Source organism: Oncorhynchus mykiss, chromosome 7 (genome assembly GCF_013265735.2).
Source record: "Oncorhynchus mykiss isolate Arlee chromosome 7, USDA_OmykA_1.1, whole genome shotgun sequence".
NCBI lineage: Eukaryota > Metazoa > Chordata > Actinopteri > Salmoniformes > Salmonidae > Oncorhynchus > Oncorhynchus mykiss.
The window spans coordinates 62,391,906-62,416,887 of NC_048571.1; the positions used below are offsets into that span (position 1 = coordinate 62,391,906).

The 24,982-nt window shown below is 43.8% G+C and overlaps 1 protein-coding gene across 3 annotated transcripts in view; it reads left to right on the forward strand.

The window, feature by feature from the left end:
- LOC110528177 (sodium channel protein type 8 subunit alpha) overlaps positions 1 to 24,982 on the forward strand; it is a 115,667-nt gene that overhangs the window by 24,965 nt on the left and 65,720 nt on the right. For all 3 annotated transcript variants that reach the window (XM_021610033.2, XM_036983720.1, XM_036983721.1), the window contains one exon: positions 3,580 to 3,801. In XM_021610033.2, the coding sequence (XP_021465708.1) occupies positions 3,580 to 3,801 (222 nt within the window). The remainder of the gene's footprint in view (positions 1 to 3,579; positions 3,802 to 24,982) is intronic.

Genomic DNA, 24,982 nt, shown 5'->3' on the forward strand with positions numbered 1-24,982 from the left:
AGAGGTTCGATTCACTTTCCAACAGAGAGTCATGTGTTGACATCCACCAAATGAATGAATCGAGGTAAATACAGAACGTTTAGGTGATGAGTTTGTGTTCAAATTTCTACCTTAGTTGTTGTCACCATCTTAAAACACATCACATTTCTGTATGAAGCCCTGACCATAACGGAGCACTCTGACGAACAATGAATTCCTTAAGACTGCCAAGCCTAGTTTGACAACACACTTTATGCTGCATGAAGCTTTTCAAGACACCTGCTTTTTTATCTTACAACTTTGGCTTTTAAGGAGCTTCTTTACTTTGAATTCCATTCTGTTATGATTATAACAGTGAACTCCTAAATGTGGACTTTTAGTTTCTGAGAAGATCTTTGTTAATCCTGGGACATTAAGGCATAAACACAACAGAGAAAGTAACTAAAGGAAATAAACACAGTGGTAACACAACTGATTTTCAATCCAACAGTTCCAATGGTGCAAATATATAAGTGTTGGATTGAAAATCAGTTATGTGTTATGTACACACACACACACACACACACACACACACACACACACACACACACACACACACTTAGTTAGCCTTTAGATATTTTGTAGAACTTCGACTGCAGAACACTTTAATGGTGCAAAAGTGTTGTTGAGCAAATGTCTGGGGCAGGAAGTAAATGTGAAATTGTGCATTAAATACATCTAGTCCAGTAAGTAGTGTTGGCTCAGTCTCCAGTGTAGGCCTCTGATCTAAAGGGGTCCCAACCTAAAAGGCTCACCCAGTGGGGATCACACCACACAGCACGAGTGGGACATGATGGGGGTGCCTAGGATGGGAACCATTCTAACCATGGGAACCAAGCTAAGTCACCATCCCGGTTGCCAGACAGACAGGTGATGATGACATGGAGTCAATTCCTTCAGCCTTGGCGTTTAATGACCTGCATGCAACCTGCCATTCCCACTTGTCCCCACTTACCCTTGCCCCCCTCGTCTACCCTCTCTTCTCTTCCAACTTCTTCCTCTGACCATTCCTGCGCTCTCTCTTCATTGTGCTGTGCTGCTGTGTTTGGTCGATCTGGTGGATGTTTTGTAGTTGTTTTGATATCTATTATTTGAGAGTGGCCCCACTCTTTCCAAGGATGCTCTACACTGCCTGTGAAACTGAGACTGGAGCAGAAAAATAACAAGAGAAAATTACATAAAAATTACATTCACATAATGGTGTAAATTAACATAAATTTGTCATGAATTGGTATCCCTCCACAACTCCATCACCTATTAGTCTTAGAACTATTTTGGTGTAGCCTACCTCTGTGTCATTTTGTTGATTTAGAACATTTGGGGAGTATTTTGATCATCACTGAAGTGTGTCAGTCTCATGGAAATCTCACGTAGGGGCACTCTCAATGTTGTGGTGTTTCTATGTTGTGGTGTTTAAAATGCTTGAATGTCTGATAATCTTGTTGCTGTTTTTTATGTGTCTTTAATTATTGTACTATTGTTTGATGTACAGTAACAGACAAACGTTTGGACACACCTACTCTTTCAAGGGTTTTTCTTTATTTTTTATATTTTCTAAATTGTAGAATAATAGTGAAGACATCAAAACTATGAAGTAACACATATGGAATCATGTAGTAACCAAAAAGTGTTAAAAAACCCATAACATTTTATATTTGAGATTCTTCAAAGTAGCCACCCTTTGCCTTGATGACAGCTTGTCACACTGTTGGCATTCTCTCAACCAGCTTCATGAGGTAGGAAGGCATTAACAAGTGTGTCTTGTTAAAAGTTCATTTGTGGAATTTCTTTCCTTCTTAATGCGTTTGTGCCAATCAGTTGTGTTATGACAAGGTAGGGGTGGTATACAGAAGATAGCCCTATTTGGTAAAATACCAAGTCCATATCATGTCAAGAACAGCTCAAATAAGCAAAGAGAAACGACAGTCCGTCATTACTTTAAGACATGAAGGTCAGTCACTCTGGAAAATGTCAAGAACTTTGAAAGTTTCTTCAAGTGCATTCACAAAAACCATCAAGCGCTATGATGAAACTGGCCCTCATGAGTGCCGCCACAAGAAAGGAAGACCCAGAGTTACCTCTGCTGCAGAGGATAAGTTCATTATAGTTGCCAGCCTCAGAAATTGCAGCCCAAATAAATGCTTCATAGAGTTCAAGTAACAGACACAACTCAACATCAACTGTTCAGGGGAGACTGTGAATCAGTCCTTCATGGTCGAATTGCTGCAAAGAAACCACTACTGAAGAACACCAATAATAAGAAGAGACTTGCTTGGGGCAAGAAACACGAGCAATGGACATTAGACTTGTGGAAATCTGTCCTTTGGTCTGGTGAGTCCAAATTGGAGATTTTTGGTTTCAACCGCAGTGTCTTTGTGAGAGGCAGAGTAGAAGAACGGATGATCTCCACATGTGTGATTCCCACCGTGAAGCATGGAGGAGGATGTGTGATAGTGTGGGGGTGCTTTGCTGGGGACACTGTCAATGACTTATTTATAATTCAAAGCACACTTAACCAGCATGGCCCCCACAGCATTCTGCATCGATACGCCATCCCATCTGGTTTGTGCTTAGTGGGACTATTATTTGTTTTTCAACAGGACAATGACCCAACACATCTCCAGGCTGTGTAAGGGCTATTTGACCAAGAAGGAGAGTGATGAAGTGCTGCATCATATGACCTGGACTCCACAATCACCTGACCTCAGCCCATTTGAGATGGTTTGGGATAAGTTGGACCGCAGAGTGAATGAAAAGCAGCCAACAAGTGCTCAGCATATGTGGGAACTCCTTCAAGATGGTTGGAAAAGCATTCCAGTTGAAGCTGGTTGAGAGAATGCCAAGAGTGTGCAAAGCTATCATCAAGGCAAAGGGGGGCTACTTTGAAGAATCTCAAATATATTTTGATTTGTTAAACACTTTTTTGGTTACTACATGATTACATATGTGTTATTTCATGGTTTTGATGTCTTAACTATTATTCTACAATGTAGAAAATAGTACAAATAAAGAAAAACCCTTGAATGAGTAGGTGTGTCTAAACTTTTGACTGGTACTGTAGTTATCAAGGATGCTATTCTCGCTGTAATTTAGTTCAATATGACTTAACAGTAACTAACAATATAGAACACAATCACTATTGACATATCAGAGTGTTTGAAGTGAAAACCTTCCTTTCCTCATGGAAAATATATCAACCATACGCATTATTATTATTATGACACATACGCCTGCAGTTTAGAATATTTCTGTTATACCTGTCCAAATTGAGATATTGTTGATTCTGAACAGAGCGGTCGTTTTGGTTTGATGTTAACTTGAAGAAGTACAGTTTTATGTGATGGTCTACTATACTACTACTATATAAAAACTCTATAGAAATAATTCATAGCTAAGCTTGTACTTTCCAGCAATGCCCATTTCTCTTTGTTTGTGTGCGTGTGTGCACTTGTGTGTTTATATGTATGTGTGTGTACACAAACACACATACGCGGGTGTGTGTGTGTGTGTGTGCACATTTGTGTCTGTGTGTGTGAATGCATGTCTGGTTCCTTCCCCCAGGACTCAAGACCATCGTCGGTGCTCTAGTTCAATCCGTCAAGAAATTGTCAGACGTTATGATCCTCACGGTCTTCTGTCTCAGTGTCTTCGCTTTGATTGGACTACAGCTCTTCATGGGCAACCTGCGGCAGAAATGTGTCATCTGGCCAATCAACTCCACTGAGAACTACCTGGCCAATGGCAGCAAGGGCTTCGACTGGACCGAATACATCATGAACAGCAGTGAGTCCGACACACAGCCAAACGATGTGTGACACTGAGACAGAAGACCGTTTCGACTTATAACATTTGAGTTGAGTTTGAGGGGGTGCTAGGTAGGCCATGCCTACCAGAGAATCTGATCAAATGTATCCTTTTTAGTTAATGGGTTGATCTTTTCTGTGTTTCACTCATAGTCTAAATTAAAGACTATAACGCAAAACTTAAGGTTACTTTTATAACTCCAGTTCTCTGATAATAGAGGTATCTCACAAGAGATATGCCTTTTAAGGCGGGTGACTAAGGAAGCTCCAATCACACGAGGTCTGTTGGGCCCGCCTTCTGGTCATTCTCAAGCATTCTTGAGCAGGGAAGCGCCGTGAGATACCTCATTCTATTATCTGAGAACCTGGATTATGAAAGTAACTTTAAAGAGCCACTGAACACGCCGATTAGCACGTGTTTTTCTGTTGATCATTCTAAAAACGAGATTTCAGTCTTGGAGGTGTGTTTGCTGACCGATTCCACATTTGGTTCATGATGTTTGTCCACCCATAAGACACTAGATGAGGAAGCTTATTACACTTCCTCAAAATCCCCAGAATGAATATAAAATATATCAAGAAATCTGTAATTAATTTTGACGTTTTTGCAGAGGATATTTTAGTTGCGCAATTTTATATCTAACTGAGGTGTTTGGTGCAGTATTTCACGAGTAAAAAAATGCGCGATATGTGGTCATATTTAAATAAAGTCGGACTGCTGGGCAGGTCTGTCTCACTGTATACGGTATTGGATAGAAAGCAATCACCTCAGCTGTTTACCCCATATTAGTGGGCAAATGGACATTGTCAAATCTCAACCCAACCTTCATTAACCGTTGTGACACACGGATGTTCCAAACTCCGTTTTCTACGAAACTGACTTTATGACCAAAATGATCCTGTTTATACTTGTAGTCAATTTTGACTGGAATAACTGTTTCCAACTCATATCGATGCCACATAGACCATTTTCAGAGGGATTAACTTTTTAAAGGCCGTCGCTCTTGTAAATTCTCTTTCAAATACTCGTTTTGCTGTCTCACAATGGGATATAGCCCACTCCTGTGTCGCAGATATGTAACCTACTGGATAAAAGTAGAGACTCAGAGCTAGAAAATTGTATGTCATACACTACAGTTGAGGAACAATGGGAAGTTGATAAACTTGTAACCTCACTTTTGACAAAATGGCGCTTGAATGTTTTGGTAAAACAACTGGATAGCTATTTTTCTGCCAGCACCCATTTTGCATCGTTCACACCCTCTTAAGCCTTAGCCCCACCCATCTCTTTAAGGATTTACATGTGAGGACATGTTCTAAACAATCAAATCAAATCAAATTTATTTATATAGCCCTTCGTACATCAGCTGATATCTCAAAGTGCTGTACAGAAACCCAGCCTAAAACCCCAAACAGCAAGCAATGCAGGTGTAGAAGCACGGTGGCTAGGAAAAACTCCCTAGAAAGGCCAAAACCTAGGAAGAAACCTAGAGAAGAACCAGGCTATGTGGGGTGGCCAGTCCTCTTCTGGCTGTGCCGGGTGGAGATTATAACAGAACATGGCCAAGATGTTCAAATGTTCATAAATGACCAGCATGGTCGAATAATAATAAGGCAGAACAGTTGAAACTGGAGCAGCAGCACAGCCAGGTGGACTGGGGACAGCAAGGAGTCATCATGTCAGGTATTCCTGGGGCATGGTCCTAGGGCTCAGGTCCTCCGAGAGAGAGAAAGAAAGAGAGAATTAGAGAGAGCATGTGTGGGATGGCCAGTCCTCTTCTGGCTGTGCCGGGTGGAGATTATAACAGAACATGGCCAAGATGTTCAAATGTTCATAAATGACCAGCATGGTCGAATAATAATAAGGCAGAACAGTTGAAACTGGAGCAGCAGCACAGCCAGGTGGACTGGGGACAGCAAGGAGTCATCATGTCAGGTAGTCCTGGGGCATGGTCCTAGGGCTCAGGTCCTCCGAGAGAGAGAAAGAGAGAAGGAGAGAATTAGAGAACTCACACTTAGATTCACACAGGACACCGAATAGGACAGGAGAAGTACTCCAGATATAACAAACTGACCATAGCCCCCCGACACATAAACTACTGCAGCATAAATACTGGAGGCTGAGACAGGAGGGGTCAGGAGACACTGTGGCCCACTCCGAGGACACCCCCGGACAGGGCCAAACAGGAAGGATATAACCCCACCCACTTTGCCAAAGCACAGCCCCCACACCACTAGAGGGATATCTTCAACCACCAACTTACCATCCTGAGACAAGGCTGAGTATAGCCCACAAAGACCTCCGCCACGGCACAACCCAAGGGGGGGGGGGGGGGGGGGGGGGGGAGCGCCAACCCAGACAGGATGACCACATCAGTGACTCAACCCACTCAGGTGACGCACCCCCTCCAGGGACGGCAAGAGAGAGCCCCAGTAAAGCCAGTGACTCAGCCCCTGTAATAGGGTTAGAGGCAGAGAATCCCAGTGGAAAGAGGGGAACCGGCCAGGCAGAGACAGCAAGGGCGGTTCGTTGCTCCAGAGCCTTTCCGTTCACCCTCCCACTCCTGGGCCAGACTACACTCAATCATATGACCCACAATCAAAGATTTCAAGACTAAAGGCCGGTTTATACTACGTCTATCCATGTCGCAGTGACATCATGAACATTCTATTGTCGTTTGACATCAAACTTGTCATTGTTGTTGTGAAAAATAATAAACACAAAAACTACAGGCTGCATGACATCAGCAGCCTGGTGGTCCAAAATAGCATAACTAGTGTATTTTAACACCAATAAACCCACCAGTTTAAAATGAATTTAGTATATGTCAATCTAGCAAACCAGGCAACTAAAAGCAACTTTCTAAAAAAAAATGTGGTTCATTTCTAGCTTGTTAACATTAGCTAGCTGGTTAAGTTAGCTGGCTAGCCAGTTCAAATACTGACCATATCATATAGCTGACAACGTCTTCACGTTAGCTAATTTGTCTTCATTATTACAGGAAAATAAGGCTTTAACTAGCAATGCAAATGGCTCTGAGATACAAATAATATTACTACACAGATCATACACATAACGTTAGCTAGCGAGCCAGTCAGCTAATGTTAGTTAGCTAACTTCTAACAAAATTAGAAACGTATAACATCTGAAAATGTGGCTAGCTAGACTATCTTACCCATACACATGGATGGACGCTTCTTCCTCTCTGCCATGGATGCCATGGTTGCCCTTAGTTTGAAGATGTAATCCTGAGACAGGTGTTTTATACAACAGCCTTCTGTGTGTTCTCTTTTCAACTACCTCGGCATATTTGCAATCAAACACCAGCATTTTCTCCATCTCCTTAGCTATCATACTCTAATTCAATCGGGCATTCCACTGATTTCAAAACTTGTTCCTCCAGAAAGTGGAGAGCAACACTTTTGCACTTCTACTACGTGATATATATTTTTTAAAGCAGCGTTACAAAGGATTACCTACACATACTGCCCAGCTCATGTTATAGAACGAAGTGTGCTACATGGCAGACCAATCCGAACTCATCTCTCGGCATGTCCAGCCCATCCATTATCTCAGCCAATCATGGCTAGCGGGAACGTTCCTGTCTTTTTTCGTGGTTAACCAAATTATACGCATTTACAGATGGCATACACGTTTGTTATTAAGGCACATTAAACTTCACATGTTCCAGAAAGCATTTCTGCCAAAAAATGCATTGGTAAAGTGGTTTTGAAAGAAAGATACTTCCTCTCAAAGCTTTCCAGTGGCTCGAAGGGCTGCTGTGAAATAGCCTTAAGCACAATAGACAGTAACCAAAATGGGACTAAAGGCTTGGGGACTAGGCGTAAGAGATTAAGTTTCTCTCTTTCAAAACCGCTTTACCATAGCTCTTACGTCCACAAAGCGAGTGAGTGAGCTGCTTGCGCCGTCAGCATTCATAAAACGACATATCAGAGGAAGTTTTTCCTACTGTATAGTGTCAAAGCCTATATGACAGGCAGCGATGGCAGCCAAGTACACCTTTACAGTGGAAAAGACTTAGTCTCTGTCCAACAGGTATTGCAAAAAGCATAACACTTTGGATATAGAGCATAGGTAAGGGATGACGGGTTTCAGATCGCACGGGTCCTTGTACTCTGGACGGTACAAACCAGAGGTTCCCAAACCTGTTTACTCTGGGCCCCCACTTCCAGCATTGGGGAACATCCCATGCTCCCCCTGTGCGAGAGTGCACATGCCACGTCTATTTCTATGGGCACAAGTAATGTTCATGACACAAACTGTTCACACCCCTCTTGTTAGTGAAGAGAATTCTACAGCTTTAAATCTTATTTCCTGCAATTCTACACATTTTGTCATTGGGTGCAAAGAAAATGCAACAGTTTTAAAGCAAATTTTTAGTGCAATTCTATACATTTTGCCATGTGTATTTACTGTATGTGATACTTGAATGACAAAAAAATGACAACAACATCTATGGGCTAAATAAACTACATGTAAAAAACATTAGCAGTCATGGGTTATAAGTAGCTTTCTAAGGTATGCAATGACTAACATGACAAGAGGCACTGATGAGGCACTACCCAAATTCAAAAATGTAATCTTGTGCATTCTACTATTATAAATTTCAAGAGTAAGTTTAGAGCCAGACTTACCATGCAGACCCCCCCCCCCTACCCCCCTGCCTACCCCTTGGGAACCACTGGTCTAAACGAGTGGCAGGCCTGTTGCATTTAGAAGAAAACATATCCCAGACATTCAGAATTCTTAACAGCCAATACATTTCTTCACCATAACAACACCAAAAAACACAAAATAATTATAAAAAAATTATTAAAATAATTTATTTAGTCGCTGTGATTCAACATCTTTTTTGGCAAGAGGCTGAATGTATCTCACCGAAGAAAGCATCCGAGCGAGCGAAACAACACCCCTCTGTCTCTGTATGTGAAGCCCATCTATCTGATGCCGTCTGGTCAAAAATAATATGAAATTGTTGCCGCCTGTAGTATTGAATACAATGGAAGCCAGCGAGCATTTGGCCTCCCTTGATAAAATAAAAATAATAGCTAATCAACGCTAAACTGAGTGAGCTCAACTATGAATGGCCCTGACCTACCAAAAAATTGTGTCAATAGAAACCAGTTTGGATTTGCTTTCACACCAATCACATCACACCATAAGCCAAACCTCGTTTACAGAAACACTTGAATTGTTACAAAAAGTGTCCCTTTCCTAAATTAGCAATGGATGGAGATAAGGATTTGGACTTGCGTTTTTACTTAATTCTCCGTACTGGCAAATTTTATAACGGCGATTCAGGTCCAACCATAAATGTATACATTGTGCCCCTGCCCTGAAAGGATGGAAGTTCAACATGTAGCTAGATGTAGTAGGCTAATGTTAACTAGCTGGCCTGATATTTTAGCCAGGTAGCCTAGGACAACAAAAACTAAAAATGTGTGCTATATGACAGCGTCAGAGAATGTTTAGGCAACATGAAAGAGGAGGATGACATTGGCGTTTCTCTACAACTAGGGTGAGTCAACATTTATTTTTTATTTGCAGGCTCGCACACACACATAAAAATCAGTACCATGGTCAGTCACATCATATTTAGCTAGTGTTGATTGGACTAAATCGTTTTTGGTATATTTTAGTTGTCACTGTATTAGACCAAGCATAGGTGATTAGATGATATTGAAGTTGAAATGGTGCTGGAATAGTGGAGGCAGGGCCTGTTTTCTTTGCAACTTGCAGTAACTCTCCGTGGTTCTAAATCAATAGTTGTTTAGTAGTCCGCAAATGTTGGAAACATTAACTTGCTTGACCATGCTATAGGTCATGTAACTGTTTGTTACATGCAAGATGTTTTGTGGACAGATGTTGCTCTCCGGCCTATATATCACGGTGTCAAGGCATATGAACTAACAGGTTATTTGTATTTATTATGGATCTCCATTAGCTGCTACCAAGGCAGCAGCTACTCTTCCTGGGGTCCAGCAAAATTAAGGCAGTTTATACAATTTTTAAAACATTACAATACATTCACAGATTTCACAACACACTGTGTGCCCTCAGACTCCTACTCCACCACTACCACATATCTACAGTACTAAATCCATGTGTATGTGTGTGTAAAGTGCGTATGTTACCGTGTGTGAGCGTGTATGCATGTGTCTGTGTCTGTGTTGCTTCACAGTCCCCGCTGTTCCATAAGGTGTTTGTCTGTTTTTTAAATCTAATTTTACTGCTTGCATCAGTTACTTGATGTGGAATGGAGTTTCATGTAGTCATGGCTCTATGTAGCACTGTGTGTCTCCCATAGTCTGTTCTGAACTTGGGGATTGTGAAGAGACCTCTTGTGGCATGTCATGTGGGTTATGCATGGGTGTCTGAGCTGTGTGCCAGTAGTTTAGACAGACAGCTCAGTGCATTCAACATGTCAATACATAAATACAAGTAGTGATGAAGTTAATATCTCCTTTTCATTGAGCCAGGAGAGATTGATATGCATATTATTAATATTAGCTCTCTGTGTACATTCAAGGGCCAGACGTGCTGCCTTGTTCTGAGCCAATTGCAAAGTCCTTTTTTGTGGCACCTGACCACACGACTGAACAGTAGTCAAGGTGCAACAAAACCAGGGCCTGTAGGACATGTCTTGTTGATAGTGTTGTTAAGAAGGCAGAGCAGCCGGGCGCTATAGACCAAACAACCTAGTTATCACAACACATATAGCACATACAGTGCCTTGCGAAAGTATTCGGCCCCCTTGAACTTTGCGACCTTTTGCCACATTTCAGGCTTCAAACATAAAGATATAAAACTGTATTTTTTTGTGAAGAATCAACAACAAGTGGGACACAATCATGAAGTGGAACGACATTTATTGGATATTTCAAACTTTTTTAACAAAACAAAAACTGAAAAATTGGGCGTGCAAAATTATTCAGCCCCCTTAAGTTAATACTTTGTAGCGCCACCTTTTGCTGCGATTACAGCTGTAAGTCGCTTGGGGTATGTGTCTATCAGCACATCGAGAGACTGAACATTTTTCCCATTCCTCCTTGCAAAACAGCTCGAGCTCAGTGAGGTTGGATGGAGAGCATTTGTGAACAGCAGTTTTCAGTTCTTTCCACAGATTCTCGATTGGATTCAGGTCTGGACTTTGACTTGGCCATTCTAACACCTGGATATGTTTATTTTTGAACCATTCCATTGTAGATTTTGCTTTATAATTTGGATCATTGTCTTGTTGGAAGACAACTCTCCGTCCCAGTCTCAGGTCTTTTGCAGACTCCATCAGGTTTTCTTCCAGAATGGTCCTGTATTTGGCTCCATCCATCTTCCCATCAATTTTAACCATCTTCCCTATCCCTGCTGAAGAAAAGCAGGCCCAAACCATGATGCTGCCACCACCATGTTTGACAGTGGGGATGGTGTGTTCAAGGTGTTGCTTTTACGCCAAACATAACGTTTTGCATTGTTGCCAAAAAGTTCAATTTTGGTTTCATCTGACCAGAGCACCTTCTTCCACATGTTTGGTGTGTCTCCCAGGTGGCTTGTGGCAAACTTTAAACGACACTTTTTATGGATATCTTTAAGAAATGGCTTTCTTCTTGCCACTCTTCCATAAAGGCCAGATTTGTGCAATATACGACTGATTGTTGTCCTATGGACAGAGTCTCCCACCTCAGCTGTAGATCTCTGCAGTTCATCCAGAGTGATCATGGGCCTCTTGGCTGCATCTCTGATCAGTCTTCTCCTTGTATGAGCTGAAAGTTTAGAGGGACGGCCAGGTCTTGGTAGATTTGCAGTGGTCTGATACTCCTTCCATTTCAATATTATCGCTTGCACAGTGCTCCTTGGGATGTTTAAAGCTTGGGAAATCTTTTTGTATCCAAATCCGGCTTTAAACTTCTTCACAACAGTATCTCCGACCTGCCTGGTGTGTTCCTTGTTCTTCATGATGCTCTCTGCGCTTTTAACGGACCACAGTGCAGGTGCATTTATACGGAGACTTGATTACACACAGGTGGATTGTATTTATCATCATTAGTCATTTAGGTCAACATTGGATCATTCAGAGATCCTCACTGAACTTCTGGAGAGAGTTTGCTGCACTGAAAGTAAAGGGGCTGAATAATTTTGCACGCCCAATTTTTCAGTTTTTGATTTGTTAAAAAAGTTTGAAATATCCAATAAATGTCGTTCCACTTCATGATTGTGTCCCACTTGTTGTTGATTCTTCACAAAAAAATACAGTTTTAGATCTTTATGTTTGAAGCCTGAAATGTGGCAAAAGGTCGCAAAGTTCAAGGGGGCCGAATACTTTCGCAAGGCACTGTATAGTCAAAAGTTTGGACACACCTACTCATTCCAGGGTTTTTCTTTATTTTTTACTATTTTCTACATTGTAGAATAATAGTGAATACATCAAAACTATGAAATAACACATATGGAATCAATTAGTAACCAAAAAAATGTAAAACAAAGTAGCCACCCTTTGCCTTGATGACAGCTTTGCATTCTCTCAACTAGCTTCATGAAGAATTATTTTCCAACAGTCTTGAAGGAGTTCCCACATACGCTAAGCACTTGTTTGCTGCTTTTCCTTCACTCTGCGGTCCAACTCATCCCAAACCATCTCAATTGGGTTGAGGTCGGGTGATTGTGGAGGCCAGTGTCACACCCTGATCTGTTTCATCTGCCTTGTGCTTGTCTCCACCTCCCACCAGGTGTCTCCTATTCTTCCCCATTATCCCCTGTGTATTTATACATGTCTTTTATGTTTGTCTGTTGCTAGTTCGTCTTGTTTTGTTAGGTCTTACCAGCGTGTTTCCCGTTTCTCCAGTTCTCAAGTTTTTGATTTCTAGTCTTCTTGGTTCCGACCTTTCTGCCTGTCCTGACCCTGAGCCTGCTTGCCATTCAGTGTCTGCATCTGGGTGACCAAGCAGACTCGGACCAGTTCCGCAACACTGTCTCCCTCCAAGGAGCCACCATTGGAAGACATGAGGAATAACTGCATAACCTTGTGGAGGGACTCCATACCTTGGCGGAATACCATGACCATGGCCTCAATGCATTGTTGGAATAATTCTGTGGACTATCTACTAGGCAGCAAGCCACTATGGTAACCTTCTACTCCCAGTAACCCCGCTACCAGTGGTGCCTCTCCCCAGCCTACCCAGTCTTCCTGAGAACCCCAATTAACTCCTCCGGAGCGCTACGCTGGGGATCCTGGAACCTGCCGGGTGTTTCTCTCCCAGTGCTCCCTCATCTTCGAGCTACAGCCCTTTTGGTTTCCTTTGCATCGTTTGAGGATAGCATATCTTATAATGCTGATGTCCGGGAGGGCGCGCGCCTGGGCTACGACGGTGTGGGAGCATTAATCCATTGGTTACATTAGTCTGGAGGAGGCGGAGGTAAGAAAGGTGTTCAATTCTCCGGTGTCTGGGAGAGAGGTGGCTCAGAAGGTACTTTTCCACACTACTGGAGTCTTGACGCAGTCAGAGTACGAGGTAGATTTTTGCACGTTGGCTGCCGAGAGTACATGGAACCCGAAGTCCCTGTTCGACACCTTCCTTCACGGAATATTGGAGGGAATTAAAGAATAGCTCGCAGCCCGGGAGCTGCCAGTGGACATAGACTCCGTCATAGACCTGACCATAAGGATTGATGGGCGGTTACGGGAACCCAGCAGGGAGAGGAGGTCTATTCCCAGCCATATGCGCTCGTCCACGGGTTCCCGCTCGGGTTCCCCCTTGCCTCTGAAGTATCTCAAAAGTCCCTGATGCCTGCTTACCTGAGAGAATCCGACATCACCCGAGTTCCCCCGGGAATCATTGAGGACTGTCGACTCGCCTCCTCCGGAGCCCATGCAACTGGGCAGGGCTAGCTTGTCTCCTGAGGAACATTTACGCAGACTGAGCTCCAAAAGTTGTCTATTATGTGGTACTTCAGGACATTACATATCTACCTGTCCAGTAAAAGACCACGCTCATCAGTAGGTACGAGTATGCTGGTGAGCCATACAGGGAGTCTCCCATTTCCCATACTTTCCTGTTGTGGAAAGTCCTGCTGTGACAGGTCTAAATCTTTCAGAGTGCTTATGGATTTTGGGGCTGACAGGAGCTTAATGGACGCTACCCTGGTGTCGGATCAGGGCTTCTCCAAACAACCCCTTTCTATTCCCATGGACGCCAGAGCATTGGACGGATGCTCTATTGGCAGGGTCATTCACAGTATGGTTCCCATCAACCTGCGAGTGTCAGGTAACCACAGTGAGTCCATTCAGTTTCTGTTCATTGAGTCTCCTCGTGTACACATGGTTTTGGGATTGTCATGGTGCCAGAGGCACAACCCCCTGATCGACTGGGCAACGTGTTCTATCCTGGGTTGGAGCCCGTTCTGTGACACACATTGCCTCAAGGCGGTGTAGCCTGATCCTGGGCATTCTCCAGCGGGCTTGGGAAAAGCCACAGACCTCTGTCGTTCAGAGCACCAGGACCTCCGGGAGGTTTCCAACAAGGCCCGCACCACATCTCTTCCTCTGTGACCCTACGACTACACCATTGACCTCCCTGTCTGGTCCGGAGACCAAGACCATGGAAGTGTACCTTAAGGACTCTCTGGCTGCAGGGTTCATTCGTCCTTCCGCCTCCCTGGCCGGCGGACTGCCAGGGCCTTAGTTACATCATGCAAAAAAAAACGTAACCTCTACCACACCTAACCTCTGCTTTTGAGCCTCTCCAGTGGGCAGCCATTTTCCCGAAGTTGGACCTTCGGAACGCCTACAATCTAGTTCAGATACGGGAAAGAGACGAGTGGAAGACCGTTAACACGGCTAGCGGGCACTATGAGTACCTGGTTAAGTCAGTCGGACTGACCAATGCTCCCTCTGTGTTCCAGGCCCTGGTCAACGATGTGCTCCATGACATGTTGAACTGATTTGTGTTTATATACCTCGATGACATCCTTATCTTTTCCCGTTCGGCTCAACAGCATGTTCTCCATGTCCGACAAGTCCTCCAGCACCTCCTGGAGAACTAGTTGTGTGTTAAAGCGGAAAAATTTGAATTCCATCGCTCCACTATCTCTTTTCTGGGATACGTCAAACACTGCAGGGAACATTCAGATGGATCCTAACAAGGTGAGTGGTGAACGGTGATGTGGCCCCAACCCACCTCCAGAGTGCAGCTTCAATGCTTCCTGGGATTTGCTCATTTCTAATGCCACTTCATCCAGGGCTACAGCACCCTGGCTTCCCCCCTCTCTGCACTCACCTCACCCAAGGTTCCGTTCATGTGGTCCCCAGCTGCTGACTGGGCATTTTCGGATCTTAAGCATTGATTCACCACAGCCCCAATCTTAATCCATCTGGACCCGTCCTGTCAGTTTGTTGTGGAGGTCGAAGCCTCAGATGTTGGAGTGGCGGCCATCCTGTGCCAGCATTCTGCCCAGGATCAAAAGCTCCATCCCTGCGCTTTCCTGTCCCATCATCTTAATCCCACTGAGAGGAACTACGACATGGGAAATCGGGAACTTCTTGCGGTCAAGATGACACTGGAGTAGTGGAGACACTGGCTAGAAGGGACGCAACATCCATTCATAGTGTGGAATCTAGAATATCTCCACTCTGCCAAGCGCCTCAATTTAAGGCAAGCTCGTTTAGCTCTGTTATTCACTCATTTTAATTTTACAATCCACTACCACCCTGGGTCCAAGAATGTGAAGCCTGATGCCCGATCTCACTTGCATTGCTCTGCAGCTACACTGTCTGACCCAGAGACCATCCTCCCTACCTCATGTCTGGCAGATACACTCGTCTGGGGTATCAAGAGCCTGGTCCATAAGGCGCAGTGTTCCCAGCCGGACCCCGGCTGTTTGTCCCAGATTTTGCCCAGTCCGCAGTCCTGGAATGGGCTCATTCCTCTAACCTCACCTGCCATCCCGGCTCCCGTCGGACCCAGGCTTTCCTCAGTCAACGGTTTTGGTGGCCCACCATGGTTCCTGACGTCTCGTTCATCGCACATTCATCGCACGTTCATCGCTGCCTGCACTTTGCGTGCACAAAGTAAGACCCTCCTTCAACCACTCCCTGTTCCTCACCGCCCCTGGTTCCATATATCCCTGGACTATGGTCACTGGTCTTCCTCCGTCCGATGGCAACAACACCATCCTTACAGTAGTGGATAGGTTTTCCAAGGCCGCCCATTTCATTCCCCTTCCCAGGTTACCCTCAGCAAATTAGATGTCCCAGCTCATGGTACAGCACGTCTTCCGGATCCATGGACTTACGGTCAACATGGTTTCCAATCTTGGTCCTCGGTTCTCGTCCCAATTCTGGAAGGCGTTCTGCACCCTCATTGGGTCATCGGCCAGCCTGTCCTCTGGGTTTCATCCCCAATCTAACGGCCAGTCGGAGCGAGCCAATCAGGACCTGGAGACGCCACTTCATTGCCTCGTCTCTGCTAACCCCACCACCTGGAGCCAGCAACTCGTGCGGATGGAGTACGCCAGCAACACCCTTCACTGCTCGACCACTGGTCTCTCGCCCTTCGAGTGTTCCATGTGTTACCAGCATCCGCTCTTCCCTGAGCAAGAGGAAGAAGTCAGCATACCCTCAGCCCAGATGTTTGCCGACCGCTGTCAGCGTACCTGAAAGAGAGCCCAGTCCGCTCTTCTTAAGACCACCTCCAGGTATCGAGGACAGGCAGACCACCCTGGACCCCGGCTCCCTGCTATCGTCTCGGGCAGAGGGTATGGCTCTCCACTCGGGATCTGCCTCTCCGGGTGGAGTCCTGTAAACGTTCCCTGCTTTATCACCCCTTTCCCCATCTCTAAAGTCCTTAGTTACATGTTTTATTGAACCTTTATTTAACTAGGCAAGTCAGTTAAGAACAAATTCTTATTTTACAAAGACGGCCTACCCCGGGCCAAACCCTCCCCTAACACGGACGGCGTTGGCAAATTGTGCGACGCCCTATTGGCCTTCCGATCACGGCTGGTTGTGATACAGCCCTGGATCAAACCAGGGTCTGTAGTGAAAACTTTAGCACTGAGATGCAGTGCCTTAGAACGCTGCACTACTCGGGAGCCTTAACCCAACTGCTGTTCATCTTCTGTTCTGGTGTTCTTCGGCTGCCAAGCATCCCCCATTTTCCTCCAAACATAACGATGGTCATTATGGCCAAACAGTTCTATTTTTGTTTCATCAGATCAGAGGGCATTTCTCCAAAAAGTACGATCTTTGTCCCCATGTGCAGTTGCAAACCGTAGTCTGGATTTTTTATGGTGGTTTTTGAGCAGCGGCTTCTTCCTTGCTGAGCGGCCTTTCAGGTTATGTCGATATAGAACTTGTTTGACTGTGGATATAGATACTTTTGTACCCGTTTCCTCCAGTTGTTGTTCTGGGACTGATTTGCACTTTTCGCACCAACGTACGTTCATCTCTATGGAGACAGAAAGAGTCTCCTTTGTGAGCGGTATGATGGCTGCGTGGTCCCATGGTGTTTATATTTGCATACTATTGTTTGTACAGATGAACGTGGTACTTTCAGGTGTTTGGAAATTTCTCCCAAGGATGTATCAGACTTGTGGAGGTCTACAAATATTTTTACGAGGTCTTGGCTGATTTCTTTTGATTTTCCCATGATGTCAAGCAAATAGGCACCAAGTTTGAAGGTAGGCCTTGAAATACATCCACAGGTATATCTCCAATTGACTCAAATTATGTCAAATAGCCTATCAGAAGCTTCTAAAGCCATGACATCATCTTCTGGAATTTTACAAGCTGTTTAAATGCACAGTCAACTTAGTGTATGTAAACTTCTGACCCACTGGAATTGTGATACAGTTAATTATGACTGAAATATTCTGTCTGTAAACAAATGTTGGAAAAATTACTTGTGTCATGCACACAGTATATGTCCTAACCGACAAAACTATAGTTTGTTAACAAGACATTTGTGGAGTGGTTGAAAAACGAGTTTTAATGACTCCAACCTAAGTATATGTAAACTTCCAACTTCAACTGTGTACCTGCCTTTTCTGCTTATCTGTTGCCAGTTCGTCTTGTTTTGTCAGGTCTTACTAGCGTGTTTCCCGTTTCTCCAGTTTTTGTTTTGTTTTGGTTCTGACCTTTCTGCCTGTCTTGACCCTGAACCTGTCTGCTGTTCTTTCCCTGATCGACTCTGCCTTGGATTACTTACCTCCCTCGACCTGCCTTTTGCCTCCCCCTTTGTTATAATAAATAACCAAACTATCCTCCTCCTGTCTCTGAATCTGGGTCATATCCTGAGTCGTGATAGGCCAGGTCATCTGATGCAGCACTCCATCAATCTCATTGGTCAAATAACCCTTGCACAGCCTGGGGGTGTGTTTTGGTTCATTGTCCTCTTTAAAAACAACTGATAGTGGGACTAAGTGCAAACTAGATGGGATGGCGTATCGCTGCAGAATGCTGTGGTAGCCATGCTGGTTAAGGGTACCTTGAATTCTAAATAAATCTCAGACAGTGTCACCAGCAAAGCACTCCCACAAAATCACACCTCCTCCTCCATGCTTCATGGTGGGAACCACACATGCAGAGATCATCCGTTTACCTACTCTACGTCTCACAAAGACATGACGGTTGGAATCAAAAATCTCATATTTGGACTCATCAGACCAAAGGACAGATTTCCACTGGTCTAACAATTCAGCTTTTATCCACTCAAATTATAATATACGTTCATTTATGAAAGTCCTGTGCCTCGGGCATAAACAACACTGGTAAGTAATTCAAGTAAACCTATACTCTTAGAACAAAAATTGCTAAGTTGAACCGTATAGGGTTATTCAGCTTTTATCCATAGAACCCCATATGAAGGGTTCTTCATAGAACCCTCTGTAAATGGTTCTACCAAGAAATATTTTCTCATCTAAAAAGGTTCTTCCTAGAACCCTCTGAAGGTTTCTGCTAAGTGAAAACTATGATCCCTTATTGATATCACTTCAATCCCTTGATCCCTTGTTAAATCCACTTCAATCAGTGTAGATGAAGGGGAAGGAGACCAGTTAAAGAAGGATGTTTAAGCCTTGCAACAACTGAAATGGATTGCGTCTGTGTGTCATTCAGAGGGTGAATAGGCAAGACAAAAGATTTAAGTGCCTTTGAACAAGGTATGGTAGTAGGTGTCAGGCCCACCGGTTTGAGTGTGTTAAGAACTGCAACACAGCTGGGTTTTTCACACTCAACAGTTTCCCATGTGTATCAAAAATGGACCCCTACCCAAAGAACATCCAGCCAACTTGACATAGCTGTGGGAAGCATTGGAATCACCATGGGCCCGCATCCTTGTGGAATGCTTTCGACAGCTTTTAGAGTCTATGCCCCGATGAATTGAGGCTTTTGAGGGGAAAAAGGGGGTGCAACTCAATATTAGGAAGGTGTTCCTAATATTTTATACACTCAAATCAAAGTTTATTTGTCACGTGTGCCAAATACAACAGGTGTAGTAGACCTTACAGTGAAATGCTTACTTACAGGCCCTAACCAACAGTGCAATTTTTAAGTGAAAAATTGTTAATAGGTATTAGGTGAACAATAGATAAGTAAAGAAATAAAAAGCAGTATAAAGAAAGTGAAAAATAACAGTAGCGAGGCTATATACCGACACTGGTTAGTCAGGTTAATTGAGGTAGTATGTACATGTAGGTATGGTTAAAGTGACTATGCATATATGATAATCATAGAGTAGCGTAAAAGAGGAGTTGGCAGGTGGTGGGTGGCGGGACACAATGGAGATTGTCCTGTTAGCCAATGTGCGGGGGCACCGGTTAGGTCGGGCTAATTGAGGTAGTATATAGTATACAGTGGGGCAAAAAAGTATTTAGTCAGCCACCAATTGTGCAAGTTCTCCCACTTAAAGAGATGAGAGAGGCCTGTAATTTTCATCATAGGTACACTTCAACTATGACTGACAAAATTAGGAAAATAATCAGGAAAAATCACATTGTAGGATTTTTAATGCATTTATTTGCAAATTATGGTGGAAAATAAGTATTTGGTCACCTACAAACAAGCAAGATTTCTGGCTCTCACAGACCTGTAACTTCTTCGTTAAGGGGCTCCTCTGTCCTCCACTTGTTACCTGTATTAATGGCACCTGTTTGAACTTGTTATCAGTATAAAAGACACCTGTCCACAACCTCAAACAGTCACATTCCAAACTCCACTATGGCCAAGACCAAAGAGCTGTCAAAGGACACCAGAAACAAAATTGTAGACCTGCACCAGGCTGGGAAGACTGGTGCAGCAGTTGCCGTACCAGGCAGTGATGCAACCAGTGATGCTCTCGATGTTGCAGCTGTAGAACCTTTTGAGAATTTCAGGACCCATGCCAAATCTTTTTCGTTTCCTGAGGGGGAATAGGCTTTGTTGTGCCCTCTTCATGACAGTCTTAGTGTGTTTGGACCATGATAGTTTGTTGGTGAGGTGGACAGCAAGGAACTTGAAGCTCTCAACTTGCTCCACTACAGCCCCGTCGATGAGAATGGGGGTGTGCTCGGTCCTCCTTTTCCTGTAGTCCACAATCATCTCAATGTCTTGGTTACGTTGAGGGATAGGTTGTTATTCTGGCACCACCCGGCCAGGTCTCTGACCTCCTCCCTATAGGGTGTCTCGTCGTTGTCGGTGATCAGGCCTACCACTTTTATCATCTGCAAACTTAATGATGGTATTGGAGTCGTACCTGGCCACGCAGTCGTGGGTGAACAGAGAGTACAGGAGGGGACTGAGCATGCACCTCTGAGGGGCTCCAGTGTTGAGGATCAGCGTGGAAGATGTGTTGCTACCTACCCTCACCACCTGGGGGCAGCCAGTCAGGAAGTCCAGGATCCAGTTGCAGAGGGAGGTGTTCAGTCCCAAGATCCTTAGTTTAGTGATGAGCTTTGAGGATACTATGGGGTTGAACACTGAGCTGTAGTCAATGAATAGCATTCTCACGTAGGTGTTCCTTTTGTCCAGGTGGGAAAGGGCAGTGTGCAGTGCATTAGAGATTGTATCATCTGCGGATCTGTTTGGGCGGTATGCAAATTGGAGTGGGTCTAGGATTTCTGGGATAAGTTGATGGGAGCCATTGCCAGCTTTTCAAAGCACTTCATATTTATGGATGTGTGTGCTACGGGTCCGTAGTCATTTAGGCAGGTTGCCTTAGTGTTCTTTGGCACAGGGACTATGGTGGTCTGCTTGAAACATGTTGGTATTACGGACTCAATCAGGGACATGTTGAAAATGTCAGTGAAGGCACCTGCCAGTTGGTCAGCACATGCCCGGAGCACACGTCCTATTAATCCATCTGGCCCCGCAGCCTTGTGAATGTTCACCTGTTTAAAGTTCTCACTCACATCGGCTACGGAGAGCGTGATCCCACAGTCGTTCGGAACAGCTGATGCTCTCATGCATGCCTCAGTGTTGCTTGCCTTGAAGCGAGCATAGAAGTGATTTAGCTCATCTGGAGTATGTACGTACAGTCACTGTGGGGACGATGTCCTCGATGCACTTATTGATAAAGCCAAATCAAATCAAAATCAAATCAAATGTATTTATATAGCCCTTCATACATCAGCTGATATCTCAAAGTGCTGTACAGAAACCCAGTCTAAAACCCCAAACAGCAAGCAATGCAGGTGTAGAAGCACGGTGGCTAGGAAAAACTCCCTAGAAAGGCCAAAGCCTAGGAAGAAACCTAGAGAGGAACCAGGCTATGAGGGGTGGCCAGTCCTCTTCTGGCTGTGCCGGGTGGAGATTATAACAGAACATGGCCAAGATGTTCAAATGTTCATAAATGACCAGCATGGTCAAATAATAATAATCCCCATCCAATTCTAAGAATTCAATCATTTTTGTTTCAATATGAACCCTTTTCTTTTACAGGTTAATATGTTAGGAAACTCTTGGTTTACAGGCCACATCAGGCCTGCAAGTCACCTTATGCTGGCTTGCAAAGTGATGTGTAATTCCTATTGGAACCAAATCAAATGTTATTTGTCATATCCAAATCAAATCAAAATGTATTTATATAGCCCTTCGTACATCAGCTGATATCTCAAAGTGCTGTACAGAAACCCAGCCTAAAACTCCAAACAGCAAGCAATGCAAAAAAACTAGGAAGAAACCTAGAGAGGAACCAGGCTATGAGGGGTGGCCAGTCGTCTTCTGGCTGTCGGATGGAGATTATAACAGAACATGGCCAAGATGTTCAAATGTTCATAAGTGACCAGCATGGTCAAATAATAATAATCACAGTAGTTGTTGAGGGTGCAGCAAGTCAGCACCTCAGGAGTAAATGTCAGTTGACTTTTCATAGCCGATCATTGAGAGTATCTCTACCGCTCCTGCTGTCTCTAGAGAGTTGAAAACAGCAGGTCAGGGACATGTAGCAAGTCCGGTGAACAGGTCAGGATTCCATAGCCGCAGGCAGAACAGTTGAAACTGTATCCACCGAATATAACAGGTGTCGACCTTACCGTGAAATGCTTACTTACAAACCCTTAACCAAATAAAATATTTAATAAATAAAAAAGTAATAACGAGGCTGTATACAGGGGGTACCGGTGCTGGGGTACAGGTTAGTCGAGGTAATTTGTACATGTAGGTAGGGGTAAAGTGACTATGCATAGATAATAAACCGTGAGTAGTAGCAGTGTAAAAAAAAAGGGGGATGGAGTGTCAATGTAAATAGTATGGGTGGCCATTTTATTAATTGTTCAGCAGTCTTAAGGCTTGGGGGTGGAAGCTGTTAAGGAGCCTTTTGGACATACAGTTGACTTGGCGCTCTGGTACCCCTTGCCGTGCGGTAGCAAAGAGAACGGTCTACAACTTAGGTGACTGGAGTCATTGTAAATTTTTGGGCCTTCCTCTGACACCGCCTAGTATATAGGTCCTGCATGGCAGGAAGCTTGGTCCCAGTGATGTACTGGGCCGTACACACAACCCTCTGCTGCGCCTTACGGTCGGATGCCAAGCAGTTTCCATACCAGGCGGCGATGCAACCGGTCAAGATGCTCTCGATGGTGCAGCTGTATAACTTTTTGAGGATCCATGCCAAATAATTTCAGTCTCATGAAGTGTGAAAGGTGTTGTTGTGCCCTCTTCAAAACTGTCTTGGTGTGTTTGGACCATGATAGTTTGTTGGCGATGTGGACACCAAGGAATTTGAAAATCTCAACCCGCTCCATTAGCACTCCTTTTCCTGTAGTCCACGATCAGCTCCTTTGTGTTGCTCACATTGAGGGAGAGGTTGGAGGGAGGAGGGAACTAAGCACGCACCCCTGAGGGGCCCCCATGTTGAGGATCAGCATTGCAGATGTGTTGTTGCCTACCCTTACCACCTGGAGGCGGCCCGTCAGGAAGTCCAGGATCCAATTGCAGAGGGAGATGTTTAGCTTAGTGATGAGCATTGTGGGCACTATGCAGTGCTGCATCAGATGACCTGTCCTCTGTTGGAAAAGCATTCCAAGAGAAGCTGGTTGAGAGAATGCCAAGAGTGTGCAAAGCTGTCATCAAGTCGAAGGGTGGCTATTTGAGGAATCTCAAATATATTTTGATTTGGTTAACACTTTTTTCAGTTACTACATGATTACATGTGTTTTCATAGTTTAATGTCTTCACTATTATTCTACAATGTAGAAAATAGTAAAACTAAAGAAAAACCCTTGAATGAGTAGGTATTCTAAAACTTTTGACCGGTAGTGTATTGCAGGGAGTCACCATTGAGAAGAGGGTCTCTTTCACAAGGGATCCCTGCACATACAATTTCATAAGACAAAATCAAAAATCTAATACAATATAAAAGAAGTCAAATACAGCAATACACAAATATTCAAATCACATTTTATTGAAGAAAAACTATTACATTCCTCAATAAGAAGGTCAATTAAAATAAAATACATCTGATGTAAAGGGCTGCTTGCTTGCTTAACAAGTACCACTTCCTCCTGATTCGGCCCATACCTGGCGCGATCTCAGGACCTCTGCCTTGCTAACGCACGTGATTGCCCTCCTGATGCGTCTTATCAGTTTGCGCCATGCGAAAAAGGGTTCTGAAATTGTGCATTTGACAATTTTGGGGGATTTGAGAAATAAATGTATCCTAGTAACACTAGAAAACTCAGTGATCCTCTTTTAACAGAGGCCATCAAAACTGATTTCAAAGGTGTGTTTCCCGCGAAGGAATTAAGAACGTTGTAGGCTACAATGACTGGGCATGCATATTTGTCTCTCAGTGCTGCACTATCAATTAGAATGGGCCTTTAGAGGAATTTAACTTCATTGCATAGAATGTGACAGACTAAATAATTGAATTGGTAAATTATTCTACTATGGGGTTGTCTGATTTAGATGCTTACTCGTGTTGTTGGCTGTGGAAAGTTAAATGTGGACAACAATTATTTATTAGATAATTCAAATAGGCTAACGAAAGGTACCGGGTCTCAGTTCCGCCTGGCTCTCATCTCTCGGACCCAGCAATACCCGACCCAATTTAACCCTTGGTCATCTGCATACATATTAATATTACACATTTTAACAGATATACAATAGTATTTATTTTTATATAGTGAAGAGAACCAGTTCCAATACAGAGGCCCCTGCAGTACGCCTTTTGTAATATCCAGGAAACTAGACTTGACACTATCAAAAATCATGCATTGTGTCCTATCTAACAGATATTTCTCAAAACACATGCAAGAAGCCTGATCTAGGCCTATTTCAGTCAGACTTTGAATGAGAATGTAATGGTCGACAGTGTCGAAGGCCTTGGGAAGCTCTATGCATAAGGCAGCACTATGTTTTTTCTGATCTAAGCAATTTAACACATCAACATTATTGTAGCACCATCAATATAGACAAAGTGCTGTATAATTTAGCTAGTTAGCTCAAATGGAATTGTCAGCACTGTTTGATCAAGCTAGCTGGTTTATCTTGGACAATTTCAGTTGAAACTGGATGGAGTGAGGTCTGCGTACATCTAATAAAAATATATACAGTTGAAGTCGGAAGTTTACATACACTTAGGTTGGAGTCATTAAAACTAATTTTTCTACCACTCCACACATTTCTTGTTAACAAACTATAGGTTTGGCAAGTCGGTTAGAACATATACTTTGTACA